General features: G+C 38.9%; 2 protein-coding genes and 1 pseudogene across 3 annotated transcripts in view; all 3 read right to left on the bottom strand.

Moving 5' to 3' along the window:
• Positions 1–2704, bottom strand: part of LOC146478009 (uncharacterized) — an 82557-nt gene extending 79853 nt beyond the window's left edge. The window contains exons 1-2 of the mRNA XM_085112499.1: positions 2398–2704; positions 293–478 (exon numbers count right to left, since the gene is read on the bottom strand). Of these exons, the coding sequence (XP_084968625.1) occupies positions 293–478; positions 2398–2704 (493 nt within the window). The remainder of the gene's footprint in view (positions 1–292; positions 479–2397) is intronic.
• LOC146478008 (uncharacterized) overlaps positions 1–10656 on the bottom strand; it is a 90509-nt pseudogene extending 79853 nt beyond the window's left edge. Inside the window, exons 1-3 of the transcript XR_014865220.1 lie at positions 10454–10656; positions 5608–5684; positions 2785–3228 (exon numbers count right to left, since the gene is read on the bottom strand). The product of XR_014865220.1 is annotated as an uncharacterized LOC146478008 (transcript). The remainder of the gene's footprint in view (positions 1–2784; positions 3229–5607; positions 5685–10453) is intronic.
• LOC146478007 (uncharacterized) overlaps positions 1–23102 on the bottom strand; it is a 57057-nt gene that overhangs the window by 11688 nt on the left and 22267 nt on the right. The window lies entirely within an intron of this gene.

Genomic DNA, 23102 nt, shown 5'->3' with positions numbered 1-23102 from the left:
GGACTTTTGTTGACGACTGTAGCTTGTCAAATAGACCGTTTTCTTTTTCAATCAAAAAGAAACTTCTATGCCGAGCCTCAAATTTTGGCGTCAAACGGGTCATATTTCTTTTATTGTCCCATTGTGGAGTGGAGTGCAAAATCGGTTTGACCAACATAAGATACGCCTGGCATCTCCTATTAAGCGGCAACGTGCTTCCGGCTGGCAACGAGATACTGAAAGCACCCTGACACAGGATGACCTAGCACAGGTCACATGAAAATGCATACGAAAAATGTGTGAACATCATTACCTCCGTAGTTGGGCCACGAACGAAAAACACAGGGATCACTTAAAATGTGTGCAGCAACAGAAGCAGCCATTACACTCGCAAAATTACTCCAACTCTCTGCGGTCCCTTCAGCACCATCTGCATAATCAGAGATCCCTTTCACAATGAGCCATTCAATCTGATTGTCAAATGCTGCTGTAAAAATCCCTGCAATTCAATACATCAGCGTGATACAGTGAAACATCAGCGTACATTCAGCATGCACAGTATCTTTGCTAAAACTAGCAACAAATCAGGTGATTTTATACACTGATAATGAGGATGTTTACCGATTGCCACGTTTAAAATCGCTGATATCTGGCAAGACTGCTTAGGGTGCCCGTTCCTGTGATTTTACTGATACGCTTGACCTCAAATAATTGAGCCAATCAGACTATATTACATGACGACTTTTCAAATATGGCGGACACCAACGAGTGGAGTGCAAGATCGATATGACCAACATTAGAAACGCATTGCAGCCCCTATTTAGCAGCAACGGGCTTCGCTGGCAAATTTGTAAATTTCTCTAAAAAGGAACAATGTGGAAGCCTCTTACATACAGAAAAAGTAAAGCAATTCCTAGGTGACCTGTGGAATTATGATTACAGTGTATGCGTTTCCATATACTTATGTGGATGACCCCATATATGATAACATGTGAATCAGCCTACCTGCCTGCCTGCCTGCCTGCCTACCTACCTACCTACCTACCTACCTACCTACCTACCTACCTACCTACCTACCAAGCTAGCTAGCTTAAACTGACAGATACATGCACGCGCACCTTTACTCCGCGTCTTTTCAATTACAGATCGCTGACGCCGGCAAAATGTCGTGAGGACAAAAGAGTGACAAAGGAACCTTCGGCAAATGTGTGCCTAGTGTTTTTTCATAGGCATTTTGACATCTTCTCTGATCTACACAGACAGACCCACAGCAACATGGAATATTTTAGTTCTATACAATAAAAGAAACATTTCTGAAGCCAATGTCATGTTAATTAAGCCGAGCCTTTTTCTAAAATTTGTAAAGTCGAACTTTAAAATTAGCGCAAAACTCAAAAGAAGTTTCCAAACAATAATTGTTAAACTTTCAGCAATCCTACAGGTTAACGGAAAATATGATCCATTCGCGCCATTCCCGGATTTCCCCCGCTGAAAAGTTGGACAAATGGTTTTTACCTTTACCGCACCTCACAAAAATATTTAAGTTTTTTTTAATCTGGCTGAAGTAATTTACAACGGGTATTCTCGGAGTTTCGTCGATCCGTGCTTGTTTTGTGAAAAGAAAATGTCTATACTTAATATTAAAGACTACAGTGCATTATTTGGTAATGCAGTTCCAGAGTTCTAATTGGTTTGGCCATCAGGGATATCAACCATAACACCATGCCCGAGAGATAGCGGCCATACAATCGTCTTCTAGTCCTTCTTACAAAATTAATTAAAATCACTTCCTAGTTTTAAAATAATACTTTAGTATTTACGAAATTGTTTTAAATCATATGCAATGTTTAACTATATTTTTATGCGCAGAAGAAACTATTGATACCAGTTTAGTGCTGAAAGGGCCACCACCTGCTTAAATGAAGACTGAAGACTTGACTTGAGATCAAACAGCAAGATCTGGCTAATTTCTTGGTTGTTTACACATCTTACTGCGTACTCGGGTAAGATAACCATAACACTACCATCAAAACCACAATGTCAACAGGAAGGAGGAATTGTCAGAATTTTAAATCCTCAAGGATACAGGTGACCTAGTACGATAAAGCGAGCAAAACGCCAACGTGTAATCTGTGGGACCTGGAGTTTACTCTACTACAGGAGGGATTATAGACGAAGTAGTGCTATATAGTCGCAGGTCTGTGAAAATTAAGTTAGTCGATAAAATTGATGAAATGGTCCCGCAATGGACTTCCACCTTTCACCGCAGCAATTCCCTTCTTTCTTTGTTTTGTTTGTTTGTTTTGAGGGCTCTAAAGATGAAATCATGACAATAGCCCGTAAATTAACTGAGCAGTCCTATTCATTCGGCAGCTAAAGCCATAACTAATTGGAAGAAGGCAAAACACACCAACCCACCTGCACCTCCCGTTTCCATGGCTGTTGCTTGAGGATAGGATTTAGCCAGTTCTTCACGCCGCCCTTCACTGCTGACCTGCTCTTGGAGACTCAAGAACTCACCATCACAAACAACATTGATTTCATAAGCTTCCGGATTCTTCAAAGGAGCATTGAAGCCATCAGCTGCATTCTTGATGACGTTGAGGAAACGTCTGCTCACACAAGGTGTCAGATTACATGTAGTTGCGTGTACTTTTGCCGAGAGGACAACATCCCCCAGTTTGGTTTTGTTAGGGTTAAGAGCACTACATGTTCCCACACACATAACTGCCTTGGGCCTTAACAGGGTCGCTGCATTCTTGACAGTTTCCTGAGTACCACCAGGACCCCCAGGACCTTGATAACTTCGTACCAAAGCAACTGAGACTTTTTCCTCTTGAAGTTTGTCTTCGCCATCAAAGTAAACGTAGCCAACATCCTCAGAGTAACATCTGAAGGGATTGATCATCTGCGTGTAACAAGCCAAGAACTCGCAGTCCCTGGACGTTATTAACATAATGTCTACAGGTAAGGGTACATCTTTGATTTCCTTCGTTGTTGTTTTCACATCTCTCAGTGACAGTAAATCAGCCGTTAACTGTGGTGGATCTCCAATGGGCTCCTTTGAACTCCTCACAGTGTTCATTTCAGCTGCCATTATCAGGTTACTGTAACAGAATGTTCAATGGTAGATGTGCATTACTTGCTCCTTTGTTGCTGTTTGAGTTCCACTCAATGGCATATGATTCTTGATCTCCTGAGCAGCTATGTACACTGACAGTATATCAAGCAAGCTGAAACCAAACATTCCTACAAGAAAAAGAAAATACAGTCTCAAAGGGCCGTCCGCAGTTCCAGTTTGTAAATTAATTTTGATTCTATTCTGGCAAGCATAGATCATTAGGAGAACAAAGAATGTTATGAGTAGTCGCAGGAAAAAGAGTAAGCTAGCGCGAAATTCCCTAATTGCCTTGCCTTAAAAAACTGAATTCCTCCATTCCATTATATCCAAGGGTAACTGGTCAAACCATTTGGAAATAGAAACAAAATTCACCTCAAGCTATTGTCCACTGCACGTTTCATTTTAAATACAGGGTGTATATAAAACTCACAGAATTCACCCATCAAATGCTAGGATGGATGGGAGGGGGGGGGGGGGGGTGAAAAAATAACTGACAACAAAATTTTATATGGGGAGGCTCTGCTCCAAAGTCTAAATCCATACTCTTTAATGTACCATTTTTAACAGAAAAGGGAACCCTTTCATAATTACCTTCCTTAGAAAAATGCTTTCACATGCCTACTGGTAATGGTTGGTTGGTTTGTTCGACATACTTTGAAAGGCCCTTTTAAATACCAAAATAACAATTTTCCTTTCCCTTTTCTATAGTTCACAATGGTTTCATTAGAAGCTGGGTACTGGTGGTGTACAGCGGCCTACTAAGTATATGACAAAAAAAAATTAAAATATAAACAAAAAATGACTATTAAACAACCAGGACTGTCAATCATTCTAAAATAAATGGGCATATATACATAATTATATAATAACATTACATGTAATAGGTAAGTTTGAAAGACCTGAAACCTATTAAATGTCACTCACGTTTATGCCCATAATGCTGGAACAGACCCCCCTAGGGGGAAGGGGCCCTTCAATAGCCATGGCCACCTACAATATCACTGGTGGCTGGTCACAGCTAAACTTATTGAAACGTCTGCCTCAACTCATGAAATCCCTACCCTTTGATCGCATGATGTACCTCAAGCCGGAAAAAGGTCCTCCTTTCAAGTAGAGGCTCCATATGATAGTAAATTAGAGGGAGTACCCCCAGAGGGTTAGAGTTCTGTTTTGCAGTGCACATTTCTACCGGCACGATATTGGCAAAGTCAAAGTTTCTATCTGCAGTTATAGCCAAATGCTAGATATTATTCAGTCTTACCCATATCTAACAATGAAAAACCTTACTTTCCTATTTGCACAGAGGTCAGAGTGGTTTTCTTAAAACAAATCCAGTCATTCTCAGAAAAACCTGTTTAAAAGCTGTTTTTTGAAATATCTGTAAATCCAGCAGGGCAACCCCAGTTTTTCTTTCAGATGTTTATCCACATTCAGTTAATTAATGTTTACCAACTAGTGTGAAAATTTAAGGAAAATGCTGTTGTTACAGCTAACCCTGCCAAATGGGCCCAATGGCCATTTCACTACAGTCAGTAACAAATTAGATGATTTTGATGAATTTGTCAGTAATACTGGTCAGGAGAGCACTGTAGTTTGAAACACACTTGCTATATTGACATGAAGTGACCTGTTGACAGTTTTTCTCCAGAAAAATTATTCCTGTTGTTGGCAAATGCTCTCTTTCAGCAATTTCAATCAATTCTTCAAAATTGCATTTAAATTACTAAAATCTTCATTTCTGTCACTCTTCTTTTCTCAAAAAAAAAAAAAAAAAAAAATCTTCAGCATGGTGACCTTCCCCCCCCCCTCCGCCTCTAATTATTCCAATATTGGGGCAAACATTTGCAGGTTTACATGTACTTAGTAACTTACTGAATTTTAACAAAACGCTATAATTATCACTTTTATTTCAGAGGAATGTCCTTAAGTTTACACCAAACTGTAACAATGAAAATCTTGGAACAAAGCAAGAATAAAAAAAAAAAAAATTGTATTATAATAATGCTTTTCTTGTGTTACCAACATCAGAGGGACAATTGCAGAAGTGCAAAAAATGGCTTTTAAAATGTGAATAAATGAAAAAAACTTTTAGATGCTATTACAGAATCAATTTTTTCACCTTGAGTCTAATGTGTCAACCTATTGCCAGAGCTTTACCCTTGTAAATTCGGAAGGCAAAACCCCCCTCCCTCCACTGAACACACACACCCACCTAATTTACATGTACATGTACGGTGTACAAGCCTGGAAAAGCTTGTACACCCTGTAAAAAGGTTGCTATATTGTGCAAGAACACTTAACATTCTCAAATCAAAAATGTGCTAACAGAAAACTAATTAACATATTAAAAGCTACATTTTTCTCTCTAAGTTGATACTTAAATAATTTTGTTTTAAAATTTAAGTGGTCCATTTACATTACTCTTATATTCTTGCCTGAGATCATTAGTGGACCTTTAATTTTATCCTTAAACAGCGCTAGTGTTCAAGCAGTATAGTTATTCTTACCACATGTTTCATGAAGCTTCTTTTTCCATGTTTAGATCAAGTAGCTTGTTAATTGTCTTCCATCATTCAGGCCATCCCTAAATATGAACAGCAAAAGAGAATATAAAAAAAAGAAGAAAATTGTGTAAAAATCCCCTATCCATATAAAATATATTTTCAAGGGTAGTGATCAATCAATATCATTATCAAGAACTTTATTTCAACATGATAAGAGAAATCAGCAGATTGGGAGAGCTAGTGGCCGGGTCATGCATATTAACCACTGAAATGAGAATTAATAAAACAATAAGAATTACTAGAAACGTAAGTATATACAAATCAGAATTGAGAATCACTAAAACATATATAATACAATTCCTCAGAAGTCTTGAAAAGTGATGGTTGCAAGTGGTGGATACCCTTCTTCCATTTCCCTGCATTCCCTTGCTTGACACATGTCTACGATTTTCCTCTCCCCTCCTTACTATTGCGCCATGAGGCACACAGGCTAGATTCATTGGGGCAGTACCATATAAACTGCACAGTGCTGACAATATTAACACCCTCCAATAATTAAATAACAGGGGCTAAAACAACACCTTTCACTGTGTCTTCAGAAATAACAGGGCAATATATTGTGAATAAAGGAAGCTTCATGTAGCTAAAAAAATCAACAATAAGAGTTGGACTGTAGACCAACCATTTCCGCTGATCTCAAACAAAAAAAAAAGGACTCCTGCTTACAGAAAAAATAGATAGGCTGGAAAAAATATTTCTCACCCACTTTCTGTGCAGAACAAGAAAAACACAACATATGATTGAAAGAATGCTCTATAAGCACAAAAATTACAACATGAAAGATACATTTTAGGATAGGAAATTGAACATCAGGATCGGACCACACTCAAGGCTGGGATATAGTGCCCCCTTAATAAATAGACTAAACAGGGAGGCTCTGCCCAAAGGGAGTAAACTTAATCTCAGGCTGGAAGGTATATAAATGGGAAGAGATTTCACGAGCAGAAGTATAACATGGGTAGGAAACCTGTCCTATAAGTAATCTTATTTCACTGATAAAGATACATATCAAGTGTTACATAGTGCATAAGAAACCAAAGGCCAAAAATAAACATTTTTATGTCTATCAATTACTAAAAGCTAGATTATAATTAAAACTAAAGTCTATTGATAAAAGAGTTTTTAAAGCACTCAGTATAGCAGTCTGGAAAAGTAGGTTATTGACCCTTCTAAGCCTAAGTGTAAGTGTAAGTGAAATAAGGGGTGATCTTTTTCCTTGCTTAATTTTTTAAAAAGTGCTAATTTTTTTATCTCAATTTTCCAACCAATTTAAAATGGAAACAGGGAAAGAGGTGTATCCCCGTTTATGGCAATGATCCAAAAAACACAGTATTAAGAGGTGATTTCTGGTGGAGATGCTCCAGAGACTGATACACCATACACAAGCTAAGGCATTGTCAAGGCGCTGAACAGTTTGGCTATAACCTTCCTTCCTGAGGGTGCGTAAAACATATAGACATTTATTTGCTGAGATCAGCGTATTTATGACATGGACAGAAAACCTACAGTTCTCCTGAAAAGTGACCCCTAAGATGGTAAGTTTTCAAAATTGTGGAATATCCTGTACACTCTCCAGTCCTGTGTGGAAGCCGATCTTTCAAATAATCAACTCTTTGCATTTGGAAAGATTGCATTTCATATGATTATCATCAGTCCATTTCATGTAGGAATTTACTACATCAGCAGAGATAGTATCATTATTTTCCTTCCACACAGGAATTAATTTACGGTGGAATCATCGGCATCTTTCAAAAAGGAAGATTCATACACAGGATCCATTTCCAGATCGTTTATAAATATATTGAATAAATAAGGGCCACTAACGCTCCCCTGGGTGCGTACCTTTGTTAACGTTAATCCAATCACAAGAAAGACCATTGCAGATGACCCGTTGTCTTCTATCAGTAAGAAAACTAAGATTTTACATACCAATTTAAAATATAGGGATTGAGTGATAGAAGTTTAAGTTTTGAGAACAAAAGGGAGTGTTTCACAGTATCAAAGGCCTTACTGAAATCCATAGCAAACAGCCTTACAGCATTGCATTCCTTGTGGTCCAGAAGCTTTAGAATTTGATGTAGTTGCCTTGTTAGCAAAGCGTCCGTGTCGCTTATACCTTCTCTATAAGCAACCTGAGTGGGGCTTAATCTGCTTTATAAAATGTTCTTAAAATGATGATTGTAGGTAACCTTTTTGAATGCTCAGATTGCAATTACAGGTGAGTAATATTAATTCCTCTGAAGTCACCATTTTCCTTGGGGATCTCATCTTTTGGGATGGGGTTGATAATTTCTTCCATGAACGAGGCCATGTGTGGGTTGTTCCAAATCTTGGTTACTGCTGGAGTGAGAATTCCAGCAAGGTCTTTCCATATCCAAAAAGGTATCTGATCTGGTCCTGTGGCAGTCTTTTTCAGGTTCACAAGCGATCTCCATACCTGCAGTTCGCTTATTAATAAGAATGGTGCCTCAGCATCAGTTGGGATTGGCACAGGCTCTGGTTGTTCATAATCATTATCCGTACACACACACAACTGACCGAAAAAACAATTGAGATCCCTAATTTCCTCTTTACTCAGAGTACAACGAGAGCTGGATTTGTGTGTACAGATATTGTTTGTGGTTTTCCACCACATACATGTACATGTATAACTACAGATGTCATAGGAAGATCTTGTATGAACTCTATTGCCCATAATGGCTTTGGAGATTCGCTCATTAATCACCTTCAGGTGGTCACTGTTCGAACTAGGTGTTTTTGTCTTGATCTTCAACAAATATTTAATAAGTGGGAACATCCAAACAGGATCGCATGACAACATTTTCACTGTTCTCAATGGCACACAGTCATTCATTAGCCCTAGGATTTTTGTCTCTAGTCTTATGTGATTCCAGTCTGTTTGCTCAGACTAAGACGAATGCTTAGAACTGAATTATTTCTTAATGTTATTGTTGTCATGCATGTTTTTAGTTTCCTGTGACTCTTCAATTTTTACTGTAACATCGACTCCTAAAAGCCCCATGGGAAAGAGCCAATCAAGTATGTAGGTACAAGTATATATGCATTCATTGCGCTCCCACAGAGGATCAACATTAAATTAATATGTTGGAGAATTACTTGTTTAGTTTGCAATTGGGCCAAAATACAAAATGTTTTAGGCAGTTCTAGCCATGAATCAACAAAGCTTAATCGTAGGGCACAAAATGAAAGTTGCCTAAAAAAAGAAAATGTTTATGTTGCTATAGCAACCAACTAGGATCCAGGCTCCAGTCATTTCAATAAAATAGATTTTGTCAACGATAAGGTTGTTGCTGTAGATATAATAATAAAGTGCATTATAATTTGTCTCATGATGGGGAGCAGGGATGGCACAGTGGTGAGAGCACTTGCCTCCCACCAATGTGCCCTGGGTTCGATTCCTGGACTTAACGTATTATGTGGGTTGAGTTTGTTGTTGGTTAATCTCGTCCTTGCTCCGAGGGTTTTTCTCCGGGTTCTCCGGTTTTCCTTCCTCCACAAAAACCAACATTTCCAAATTCCAATTCGATCTGGAATCCGAGGGCCACAGGTTTGTCAGTCCGCAGACTGTTAAGTGTCACCCATGTTAAACAAATTAAAGGTGATTTGTTTATTTTATGTGGTCACTTGAGACAAAATAGATTTCCTGGCAATTTAATGTACTGCATTTGCTGAAGCCTACTGTACATCTGGAAGCTGTTACCACAATGCCTTAGTCAAATGAAAGTTTAGTGGATCTGATCGGATGATGTGATCAACTTTAAATTGAAAAAAATGGGAAATTCATTTGATAAAGTGAAGAGGACTGGAATCAAGATTGCACTTGCCGATTCGCTCATGCTACCAAGCTCCTCCATCTTGGAAGACAAAAGAGGACAATGTGTAAAACCACTGACCATTTATTGGAATCCTGGCCCGAAATCAAACTCGAAAATCCAACCTGAAATCCAACTTCAAATCCCTAACTATCAAACTTAAAAATTCAACCTGAAATCCAACTTCAAATCCCAACTATCAAATTCGAAAATCCAACTAGAATATAATTCCAGTTCTATGCAAATTAAAACCTAAGAAGAATTTAAAAAGAAAGCTAATTTCAATAGATAAAGAAAACCTCACAACAGAAGGTGACAAAGGCTCTCAGTTAGTTCAACCAGCTGGAAAACAACCAAATTGAAAACCAGTGAAATTGGAAGGACTACCTGCACAACTTCCACTCACATTGTAATGGCCCGTTATCTCGGCCTTTCTGTCAAATATTTGACCTCTTGTTTATTTGTAGTTTGGCTTGCCTTCAAAGCATTGGTGAACGTACAGCATTGGTCTCTCTTGTGAATGATACTGATAGGTTCAATGTTTTAAATCTTTTTCTTGCAGATTTGTATTGCAAGGAGTCACGATTCTTTCCACAGTTGTTTGCAAGGCTGTCATTAAGTTTTTAGCAATTAACAATCTTGTTAATTTCTGAGTAAAATGACCCTTCAACCGTCAAGATCAGCTGAGCATTAAGGTTCTTTTCGGGGGGAACTATGAAATTTGTGTTGACTCTGTGCTGTGGTTGCTGGGAATTGCGGCTTGATTTCTGCTACAGCTGTATGATCTTTAAGGCAACAACATGCCTCTTGCAAGAATGGCAAGGCATTCGGTTTGGCATGCTCTGCTACCAATCTTTGGTTCTCCCTTCCTTCCCCTGTTTTTCGATTCAATTTTGTGTGCGTTGCAGGAGGTGAAGGCTCGAAGGTAACTATTTAGCTTGGTGTCAATTACTCACCTTCATTTTGGATGTGCAAACCAACTGGTGCTTTGCGAATGCTTTCCAGTATTCAGTGGAAGAAATAAACTATTAAATGTCTTTTGAAGATCACTTAAGTGAAGACTTTCCGCTCATTTACTTGCAGTTTGGAAATGCTTCGCGCTCACTTCGAATTCATTCGGCGATGCACGGAAAAGAGCTCCCTTGGAATTAGGGGCTTCCCCACTTCCGGGATCAGCCTCGTTCCCAATCGTCCTCTGGGATGTGACGTCCACATTCTCGACCCCAGAGCCTCTCGGCTTGTTACGTTATTCGCCGTCAGTCATAAGCAAAACCAGGCCGCGGGAGCGGGGAAGGGCGAGCGAGTAAACGTGAGAGAAAAAATCCGGGGAGACTTTAATATATTTTTTTAAAGAAACTTTATAGCAAATATCAGGAGCCATAATCAAATTTTTAACCAACGACCAGTATATAGAGCGTTTTCATTCATGTGACTACCTCTCAGTGTGTTCCCCAGGGGACGATTTTAGGTCCATTTCTATTTCTGTTATACATCAACGATCTTCCAAACTGTCTTTCAAATTGTGAGCCGAGGATGTACGCTGATGACACCCACCTTACATACGCAGGTGATAATGCAGACAATATTCAGTTGCATCTAAATCAAGATTTAGAAAATGTTCACAATTGGCTGAGAGCAAATAAACGTACTCTAAATATGACTAAAACCGAGTTTATGCTTATCGGATTTAGGCAGAGGCTTAGTACTCTCACAGAGTCCCCGACATTTGCAATTAATGATTTTCAAGTTAGCCAGGTCACTACTGCAAAATCACTTGGAGTGACCATCGATGACAGACTTGATTGGAGTGGCCATATCGAGAACTTGAGTAACTAAGAAAGTCGCTTCTGGTATTGAGGCCATAAAAAGAATAAGGCACCTTGTACCTCAGGCGACCTTACAACTAATATATCAAGCTTTAATACAGCCACACTTTGATTATTGCAACATTGTTTGGGGAAACTGTGGGATAACCTTACGGAATAAGGTTCAAAAGCTACAAAACAGAGCAGCCCGTGTTTTGACCTACTCAAGCTATGACGTAGATTTGCTGGTCACCTTTTCAAACTTCTAGGGTGGAAAAACCTAGCTTGCCAGCAACAATTTCAAAGAGCTACGAGGGTTTACAGGTCTCTGCACGGGTTGGCTCCAAACTATCTTAGTTCTAAATTTGAAAGGCGAGAAGTCGCATATAACCTAAGGGACTCTGAAAATAAACTCAACGTTCCATTACCACGCACAAACAGCTTCAGCTATAGTGGCGCCATTCTCTGGAACAGTCTTCCTTGTAACTTAAGGGAAGCAGAGTCCCTTATGCAATTTAAACGATTACTCAAAGAACTGTAAGGCACGGCATTCGTGGAAAGCTGCTTTTTTATTTAAATATTTTTATTATATTAGTATTAGGCATTTTTAAAGCTGACGAATTTTGTACCGTGGCTAAATAAAGATTATCATCATCATTCCATATTGGTTTACTGAAACAAAGGAAAGTATTTGCATAAAAATAGAGTTTAATTCCCAGATGTTTAGTTTGGGACACCAACATGGACGCCATTTCTTTGTTTTGGGACACCATCATGGCCGCCGTGACGTCATGTGAAAACACTCTATGTAACCAATCTCCTTTCTGAACCATTTCCGTGGGAAAAGCAAGCGACTCCTCAGCTGAGAGCTAAAAGAAGTTTGAGCGCTGCAAAAATTGGTTATAGAAATAATACAGTAGAACCCGAACAAAAACAAAATTCGATATCCCCTTGATTTGGCCCCATTTTTTCAGCTTTTTACTATCAGCTAACTCGAACTTGAGTCACTCGAATTCCCGCTAACTCGAACAAATTTTACTTTCCCTCGCCCGTAATGTCGATCAGAGCGCAGATGATTGCCGTCACAGTGAATTCTTTAATTTCTATTAATAACGTGATCGTAGTGTATGGAAACGTCCTTAACTAAATCACATCATTGATTGTTGCTCTGATTTTAAATGCAGGTAAAAAAAAGCGGGTTTTTCTTTTTCCTTTTTTGTAAATTATTTTTTTAAGATACAGGGCCCCTATGGAGACCAGCCTTAGAGCTGAATGGGCTACCCTGTGTAAATAAAATTTTACTTTACTCTACTTTACTTTACTTCACTTTACTTCACTTTACTCTACTTTACTTTACTTTACTTTACTTCACTTTACTTTACTTTACTTTACTTTACTTTACTTTACTTTACTTTACTTTACTTTACTTCACTTTACTTTACTTTACTTTACTTTACTTCACTTCACTTTACTTTACTTTACTTTACTTTACTTTACTTTACTTCACTTTACTTCACTTTACTTTACTTTACTTCACTTTACTTTACTTTACTTTACTTTACTTCACTTTACTTTACTTTACTTCACTTTACTTTACTTCACTTTACTTCACTTTACTTTACTTTACTTTACTTTACTTCACTTTACTTTACTTTACTTTACTTTACTTCACTTCACTTCACTTTACTTTACTTTACTTCACTTCACTTTACTTCACTTCACTTTACTTTACTTCACTTTACTTTACTTTACTTTACTTCACTTTACTTTACTTTACTTTACTTTACTTCACTTCACTTCACTTCACTTCACTTCACTTCACTTCACTTCACTTCACTTCACTTCACTTTACTTTACTTTACTTTACTTTACTTTACTTTACTTTACTTTACTTTACTTTACTTTACTTTACTTTACTTTACTTTACTTTACTTTACTTTACTTTACTTTACTTTACTTTACTTTACTTTACTTTACTTTACTTTACTCTTAACTCACGGGTGTTTTTCCCAGATCTCAGCCCAGAGTTCTTATAAAAAAAGAACGTATTGTTAATGAAATAAAGACTTAATTAACTAGCTTGGCAAATATACAGAAACAAGACGCCTCAACAGACGTTACTCACTACAGAGCGTACCCAACATAAGGCAAACCTCATCTAAATTTTATACCTAAATTAAAAAAATATATATCATTAGCTTAACATAATTCCTAAACAGAGTTTACAATCCACCCCGTACCCGTCTGTCGATCAATTTACCTTTTGCGTACATTTACAGGGAGCTTATTATGAATTGCCAAGGGAGGATGGAATTGCTTGATTTGATACTGCTTCTCAGTTCAGCCGATTATTAACCATATCTTAATGCTCCTCCGCCGTCACACCACTGGACCGAAGCAACGGCAGGGAGCAGGAAGGAAGTGTGATACTTGGTGCAAGTACACAGGGCCTGGGAGCGAGTATGAATAATGTTAGAGTTAATAATAATAATAATAATAATAATAATAATAATAATAATAGTTCATTGATACCCCTCTCGCAGCCTAAAGGCTGAATTACAAGGATGGTCAGTGACAATAATACAAGACACTACGGTATAAAGACAGTCAAATAAATAATTATGTAAATATGATTAGTAATGGTAATTGAACTGAGTGGAGTGCAATTTGGTCGGAAATCATACGCGTGATTTCGAAATCGAACGAGCGCGCAGCGCGAGTTTGATTTGAAATCACAAGTATGATTTCAGACTAAAATTGCACGACACAAAGTTCAATTACCACTTTATTACACCTATTTTGAAATCACAGAGTTTTATTGTCAATTTTAATATTCTATTTTTGTTACTTCATTTCCATTTTAATGGGCTAAAGAAAGGATGCGATTTAGAACAAAAAATGGTGCAATTTGGGAATAAATCGTACTGTTGAAAGCCAATCAGATTGCAAGGATCACCAGTGATTTCAAAATGGGTGTAATAAGAAGCGCTAAATAACAAAGAAAACATAACAGAGAAAAGGATTACAACTGGTCTTGATACTTAATGGTGCAGAAATCTGCGAACCGCTTTGTCTTGGGGACAAAGCGCACCGGAACACGTTCGCCTGATCGGAGGCAGTACGGCCTGTCAATTGACACACGAGGAATTAATGGCTTAAGAACAGGAGACGACAGGCAGTCACGCTTGATAACATTTGTGCAAGCTTCTTCCCTTCTTTGGGAAAGGGCAGCGATGCCAAATTGAATTACAGCATCGTCATAGTGACAGTTCGGCAGAATGATGCGTAGGGCCCTTTTTTGTACAGATTCTATAGCGTCAACTAAGTACTTTGGCAAGGCTGCACAAACAGGGCAGGCATATTCTTCAGTATCATTCAGTAGTAGGTAACTACAATCCTGGCGAATATTTTCCGGGACAGATACGAAAATAGCATTTACAGTGTACATTTGTGTTTTGGATATCTATAACTATGGGCAGTTGCTATAAGGCTTGGTGGTACTGTCATTGCGAATTTCTGGAAGTCCCCCCCCCTCCCCCAAGCAATGTTAATAGCCACTGCAATCATTCGAACTATTTCGATTGACTTACAGTGCGAAGCACAAAAAATGTCTCCTTTACCTTATTTTCAGCGGTGAAAATCACCAATAGGCTTGTGCCATTGATCGTAGTATTACCGTTCATTACAAACGTTTTTTTAACCTTCCGAAAGTAACGGCTACCCGAAAGTAACGGCCACCCGCCGAAAGGAGCGACCTCTTTGGCCTGCTAAATCCGAAAGTAACGGGGGCCGTTACAAGTTTCCGGCGGAATTCTATCAGTTATTTAGTCAGTTTTGTCAGCAACATAGATGTGATTCAGACCCATTCCAAGAATGAAAATAAAGATCGCGACTTTAATAAACTCATGAGTCATTTTTTAGTTTATTTTATTGTTTACTACAAAATGTAGGGAGAAATAGAAAAGAAAGACAAAATCAAAAGATATTAACTGCTGTCAAACACACTAGTACAGCTGTTATCGTCCAAAAAATGGCTGAATTGTTCACTTTTGTGATAAAGGCATGAAACTTTGCATGATTACTACTAACTATGTAACAAACAATTTCTGATATGGATTCAAGCTAAGTTAAGCTCTAGACTCGAGAACTGCGCATGTCCTAAAATTGCCAACATGAAAACGAGGCTGAAATTAAATTGCCTTAAAACGAGCCTCCGAGTTAAAAAAAAAACACGGAACAGATATATTGGTAACATATGTGGTATTCTGTGTTAGAAAATGATTAAGATGCGATCACGTGACCTTTCTTTACAATTTGACGAATTTTGCTTGAGACACCTGCGATGGAATGTCAAAGATGGAGGCATGGCGCTATAATTAACACCACTGAAAGCCCAGTTATGGATCCATTATTTTAATGACAAGATAGCTTTTCACGTGTTTCCTACCCTAAAAAAACCTAAAACCCACGCTGTGCAGGTGCATTTTCCAACCATACCATGCGTTGCATTACTGCCTTTTTTAATTATTATCTAAAATAACTACACCGTGCTGACTTGAGCCAACCAGCTCGAAACAGCTGTCCACGGTTGTATTTTGCTTCTCGGTTTGGTCTCTATCATGTCGCTGTCGTGTTACTAGTTTTCTACGCAGTCAGATCAGCCTTGCAGTTATTTCAGTTATTTGTGTTTATTTTTGGCTGATTAGATCTTTTACAGATCCTGCGTACACTTGCAGCATTTTCGTTCGCGGTCCTCTGCAGTTTATTCTTTAATTATCATCAAAATGATTTTTCACAAAACACGCACTGAACCTTGTGTTGGGTTTTGCTGCATTTTTGATATGGATGTTTCTTGATCCTTACTTGTTGTTTCACTTTACGTCTTTATTCAATTTTAAATTTGAAAATGGAGAGACGAGAAGATGAAGAAGGTCCCGCAGATTCTCTAATGGGCCACTGTGCTAGATTTAATTGGAACTTGTCTGTCTCCAGCTTGTGAGAGCTATCCGCGAGGCTGATTTTTCATTCTATCTCAAAGCTATTAGAGAGTTACTTCCATGGATGTTTGCTCTGGACAGCCATAACTATGCAAGGTGGCTGTCTGTGCATTACCGAGACATGTGTGACCTTCCTGTTAAGGTGGCCGAACACAGTTTTCCAGTATACAGGTGTTAGTAACCATTATTTGAAAACTGCGTACCTTGGAGTACCCGATATTAGCATGGTGCAAGATTAACTAAGAAGGAATAAATTTTGATACTTCTTGTTGAACGAGACAAATTAACCGTCCACAAAAAATGGTTTTTCTTAATTCTTAGAAAATGCACGCGTTAGATTTTTTCCATTTTTTGTTTCCAGAAAAACTCACAAAATACTGACATAGAGACGGTGCTTTCATGTAATTTTAACAGAGAGATCTCCTGTCAATGTCGGTTTTGCACTTTAATGTTTTTTGAAGATATCCTCTGTTAGATTTTGGTTTTTGTTTGCAGGCGAGTTACGCTTTTAGAGAACTACTGAAATTCTAACGAGCAGTTCCTTAGAAAACAGTCCATTTCCATTAAAAGAGCCAGTCACAATTTTTTGGTCAAATGCGCATGCGTGGCTTTTTATTAGGTTTTCTCAGCAAAGATGAAAAGCGTGCAAAGAGGCTTAGCTCTTGGTGAACTCACTTTCTTTGTTCGGTGATAAATGAAGAAGGATTCACAAACGAGAAACTGAGTTATTTAAAGAGCAAACCTCACCTTTGTGATCTATTTTTTATAAATCGAGGGATCGATACTATTTGCTTACCACTACCCTAGTGCGCGCTTAATAGCATCACTAACCGAATCTGTAAAGCACGTTCAAACTGTGTTCGTAACGGCTCTTTCATAGTACACAAGACGAAAGGATTATTCTCGTCAATCGCTCTAGACCACGCCCACGAGCAAGTCAATGCCTTCGTGAAAGGTGAAGGAGGTGCTACCGGACTGTCCGAAAACCCCGCTGCCCTAAGAAGGTGGATGGTCGCTGGTCCAGAGCTTGCACGAATTGTTGAAGAATTCGAGGAAGTAATCTCCGCTACAGAAAGCCAAAACCATCATGAGAACATACAAACCAGTCATCCAAAGTGCCTTTGCTAAAGATGTTGTCAACCTGATGTCCTCTCTCGAAGAGCTTGGCAGTCCGTTCAAGGAGGTTGGAGAGGATCTTACAACCCTTCACACAAAAGACATCATTAATGAAGAGGTTGTGCGGACCGTTAGAACTGCAAGACAGCTAGGAGAGCAACAATTTAAAGCGTTCCTTAAAGAGAGACTGGAGGACGAAACAAACCTTAAGGCGAATAATCGTCCTACATATAACGCCCGTGAAAGGAGAGTCGTGTCGAAAGATAAGGCTAAAATAACGGTGCTAAAGGAAGACCTGTTCTCGAGACTCTACATTGCCTATCAAAACCGTGACGGAAACCTTGAAGACTTCTTCAAGTTCGAAAATCAAACATGGCCGCCTTCACTGTCGCTGATGAGAGAACTCCGAGGAGGGACCAAAGTGGACCTTGTAATAAAAGTGCTTGTCAGATGCCTCCAGCCAAACAGTGAAGCAACTGAGTGAGGATGCAGTTATTCTGGATGGAGCCGTTACTTCAACTCCATATTTGCGCCTTACATCCTGAGGCAGCGAGAATATGTGAAGAGGCTTGACATTGTGTGGGACCTCTAAAAACGATGACTACCTGAAGAAAGCGCCGAGGGAGAAGCGAGGATCGGGTCAGAGGAGAAAATGTTTGCTGTCTACCCGAATACCTTCTGACTGGAAGGGATTCTTAAGAGTTGATGTCAACAATGATGAGCTCTTCAAATTGCTAGCAACCAAGGTGCGTCTGTGGTGTAAAACCAGTAAGTAAACTATGCCATTCATTTTGTTGAAAAAACACTAATTTTTATATTTACTTTCTAGGTGATTTCACTATAGCTTCCAGTAGGAAAGACAGTCTTCGCATCACATGGCAAAAATGTGCTTACGTCTGAAGACAGGGCAGATATGAGTGCTCTTGTTCCCTGTAATCACGAAGAAGCTGGCCATCTACGGATAAAGATCCGAAGCAATGATACCGATGTTGTTGTGCTTGCCATTTCCATTGCTCCAACTCTCCCATTAGATGAGCTGTGGATCTCGCACGGTTCTTCCAAGCAGGTCCGTAACCTTCCAGCGCACGCCATAGCTACATCTCCGGTTCGAGAGAAAGCGCGTGTGTTACCGATGTTTCACGAATTAACAGGGTGCGACACACTTTCATTTTTCAGTGGGAAAGGAAAGAAGACGGCTTGGGATGTGTGGAACGTATTCTCACAGCTTACTTCTGTTCTTAAAGCACCGCTGATGTTGCCAGAGGATATTGATGATACGTGCATGGATGTCATTGAGATTTTTGTGATACTCTTATATTACCGCACAAGCAGCCTCAGTAAAATCAATGAAGTCAGGCAAGAGCTTTTCTCAAGAAAGAAAAGATCCCCTTACAACATCCCTCCCACTCAAGCATCCCTACTGCAACATGTTAAGAGAGCAGTCTTCCAAGGTGATTTTGCATGGGGACAGACCCTGTTAAAGCAGCCTATATTACCATGTCCATCTAGATGGAGATGGCAGCTTGAAAGTAATCGCTGGGTGCCTCATTGGACGACACTCTCGCAAGCCAAGGACTCCTGCTATGAGCTCATTCGGTGTGGTTGTTAAACTGGTTGTCGAGGACGTTGCAAATACCAGAAAACCAATCTGACCTGCACTGGATTGTGCAACTGTGGAGGCAGCTGCAACTAACTGTTCATGCTCATAATGTGGCTATAGAAAATCGTTAAAGTTGACTCTTTGTTCATACTTCTCACCAAGAGCATTGCTGTAGTTAAGCAGTTTTGACCAGCTATCTCAACAACTGCGATCTGTATTGACCGCCACCTAGAGCATCTCATCAACCCTTAGGGGGTAGGAGAAGCTATGTGAAGCTATACAGAGTAACCGTGTTTCCTTAGCAGTTACGTAATTAGACAAGTCTAAATGCATTGTGAGCAGGATGTATCAATAATGCAAGCCTAGATAAGGTCTTCTCACGGTTGGAAACATGTAAAAAGCTATGTCTTGTCATTAAAATATTAGAACCATAACTGAGATTTCATTTGTGTTAATTATATCGTCATGCCTCCATCTTTGACATTCCACCACGGGTGTCCCGAGCGAAATTCGTCAAATTGTAAAGAAAGGTCAAGTGATCACATCTTAATCATTTTCTAGCACAGAATACCACATATGTTACCAATGTATCTGTTCCGTGTTTATTTTTTGTACTCTGAGGCTCGTTTTTCAAGTTTTTTTCAAGTTGCAATCCACTTCCATCCTAACCATCCGCGACCAAACATAATTAATAGTAGTTTCAGCGTACTAGTAGGGTTATTGTTAACAAAACTCAACCATTGTGTTAATGATTCCATTGAAACAAACACGGTTTTTGGCTATTCATAGTCACACTGAAAATAGCTGACACAGTGCCTCCTTAAATTAAAGATTAGTATTTGTAAAGTGACGCGTCCGCCAGTTCTGGCTGTCTTTCGTTGTGACAAATATCATCATTATTATACACGGCTTTGGGTAGTATTAGTACCGGATCTATCCTGAAAAGTACCGGATGGGGATTGTCATGCCTTGGGGTGCGAAGCGAGCTGCTAGGGAGGTACGGGGACATGTCCTTGCGGGAAATGTTTTGAAACGGAAGAAGCAGTTTTGTATCAGTTTTGTCTGTCTATGTCTGAATTTAAGCTGTGGTCATTTATTGAAATCTTTATGATAACAAGGACACATTTTAAACTATCATCATCATCATCATCATCATCATCATTATCATGTCCTTTATTTATACACGATAAAGTTTAAAGCAGAATGCTTGTGGGGTCGTGTAATATACAAAATAAAAATTAAAATTAGTTACAACATACAAGTACAATCATACAGTGACTATATCATACAGTAATGTGAGAGATAAGCAAAAATTTTTTCATTTGCATGTTAAGTTATTGCGACTATTATAAATCTGGTGTCCTGGGACTTTGTGTTTCAAAACTCTCAAATCCCAAACTGGTCTGCTCCCTAGTGAGGGCTTTCATCAGAACCAAAGGCTGAACTCTGGAATCATCGTCGAATCAAAGTACTGGAAATCATATAGCAAACAACCCGACGCTACGTCCGGCCTCCGGTCTCAAACGAACCCGAATTATGTTAACGGGTACTGAGTATACTGTTCTCAGTTTTTGTTGAAATTAATGCTAAAAACAAAAGCTTGAAAGACGTAAAGCTAGAGTTAAGGTAAGAAGTGTACATCGAAATTTGCATGGTAGCATGCTTTATGAACCGGCGATCTCTTTTAATAGATAAATTATCACGATAACCCAGCTGCCGTTATTAAGTTTCTCTTAGTCCACCAATAATCTGGGGTGCTTACCATTTACCTGAAAACCCGGAAATTCCAGTTGGAAAATCACATGGTACGCATCATTCCATTTGGAGTACTTCTGAAATTATGGGCTTCTGGTCAAAGTGATGCATTTTTCTTACTCCTTTTGGGATTTAAATTTTGCATGTTATCCATCTTCTGTTAAGACAAGCTAAATCATTTCGTATTCATGCCGAAAATTTCCATCCGGGTGGTTTGCGTAAATGGTAAGCACCCCTGGTATCTCTTTGGGCTGAAGATTACACATGTGGTGCTTGCTGGACTGAAGACATGACAGTTCACATCAAATCCCTGTAGGTAATTCATCACTATAGAAATGTAAGTCGGATCAGTGTTGCATGAACCGTCTATGCAAGTTCATCGCAAAGTTCCCGCTCCTCAACCCGACATTTTGTTAGGTTCCTCTACCGGTTACGCGGTATCTATTAAAGCACCGAGATAAGAGACACTTAGTTTCTTGCCCCTCGAATCATTCAACGATCGACCTGAATGGCACAGGCATATTCGGATAAAGGAAATACGAGTGCTCCTATCAGGAGTCGAACCTAAGACCATCTGATTACTAGTTCGGATGCCCTACCACTGAGCTACAGGAGACTCCATTAAACTAGGTTCATGGGACAAAGGTGGCATTTGTTTACAAATCATTTGAAGGTCAATTATCACTGAAAACTACTTGGTTACCCCCACTTTTCTTTTTGGATACCAACTTGTACAGCCCTAGATGGGATCTGCTTTGCCCACATCATAACTGTGCAATAATACCTTGTATTGGATTTTCCAGACAATCCCAAGATGTAAAAAAAGTCGCACAAACAAGCGAATATTTATTTTGCGTAAGCTTTGTTTTGATGAAAATGAAATCACACTTTCATCATTAGCTTTTAACGGCTTTCAGTGAAAAATACTCACATATCTTAATCTTTAATTTGCCGTTATATCCCATTGTTTTTTAGTATTTGTGTTTGTTCTCCGTCAAGATTGTGCTAAAATTAGAAATAAGCTTATACGCGAGAAAAACTTGTCAGTAGTTTATGCCAACGATGCAGTGTTGCGAGACGTTTGTTCGACTGACTATTTTAGCTAAGAATCAAATTTTCTTAAATGAAGCAAAATGGGACGAGATTAGAAAATAAAACTCCAAGGGAAAAAAAGAACATGCCCTAAAAGATAAGCTCAAAAGACTGCTCCGAAGTTAGCAGTATTTAGATTAAGCTTAAATTAAACGGCGTGTCAACATTGCAAGAAAACAATATCTTTAACATTGGCTTACACGGAGAAGCGTACGTACGGACGGGTGGACAGTCGGACGGAAGTGACGTCATAACCAACCCAAAATTTCTCGCACTGATGGGTTTAATAAAATTTCTTACCAATGGTGCTCCGCTATCCGCTAATGTAAAACTTAGGCTTCTTTTTTTTTGTAGTCTCCAAACCACTGTAAAAGATGAACAGTTAATGAGTTTGAGCAGCTGGCTAAAAAATTCGTCCAAATGAACGGGAACAGAAAAAATTAAGGACTATCTGAGAATAAGCGCTGCATTTATTTTGCTTTACGAAAACATATACCGATGAAGGCAGCTTAAAGAAATTTTGTTTTTCCATTGTAATTCACATTTCGATATCGCAGACTCCGAAAACTAGTGTTAGCTTTTAGTAGCACCAGAACGTTTTGTGTTAGTCTAAGCAAAGAATAAGGACTTAGTGGGAGAAAGTAGTTGGTACAAGCCTTCAAGAGCTACATTTCAAAACAAAGCCCAAAGCGAAAGTCAAGGGGGAGGGGGGTTGTCAGTTTTGAAATTGACGTTTCAAGGCAAACTTTTTTTTGGTTTAACAAACACTACACCGTATGGCTAGTTACCCCAGGGTGTGCAGTGTGATGAGGTTTGTTTAGTGACTTGTCAACGCCCGAACCCGAAACTAACCCTTATTCAAAAAACTGACCCAAAAACCTAATTCTGCAATCCCAAAAACAATGCTGGGTTGGAGTCAAGGCTAGCTGTTTCTTGAAGGTGTCAAATATCCAGGTCACGGGATTTGAATTGTCCCCCTAAACAGTTCAGAATCAACTATTCAGCTCACGACGTCAATCCATGATCACGAATTCATGGAAAGTCATGGTTATTCAATGTACTCAGTTTTTAACAAGGAGATACGTACGTTTGGAAACGCGACCTAGCTAGCACGTGATATCTTTACACACGTGATCCCTTTCTCTAAGACGTTATTAAAGATAAAAGTTATTCACAGTGAAAATTGAATATCTTGAAGTCACTAAAACTTATTAAAAGCGTTCTGTTGCTCATTCAATAC

Source organism: Pavona decussata, unplaced genomic scaffold, assembly GCF_977016875.1.
Source record: "Pavona decussata unplaced genomic scaffold, jaPavDecu1.1 SCAFFOLD_67, whole genome shotgun sequence".
Taxonomy (NCBI): domain Eukaryota; kingdom Metazoa; phylum Cnidaria; class Anthozoa; order Scleractinia; family Agariciidae; genus Pavona; species Pavona decussata.
Note: the sequence above shows the minus strand (reverse complement) of the source record. Positions and strands in the feature narration are given on the sequence as shown.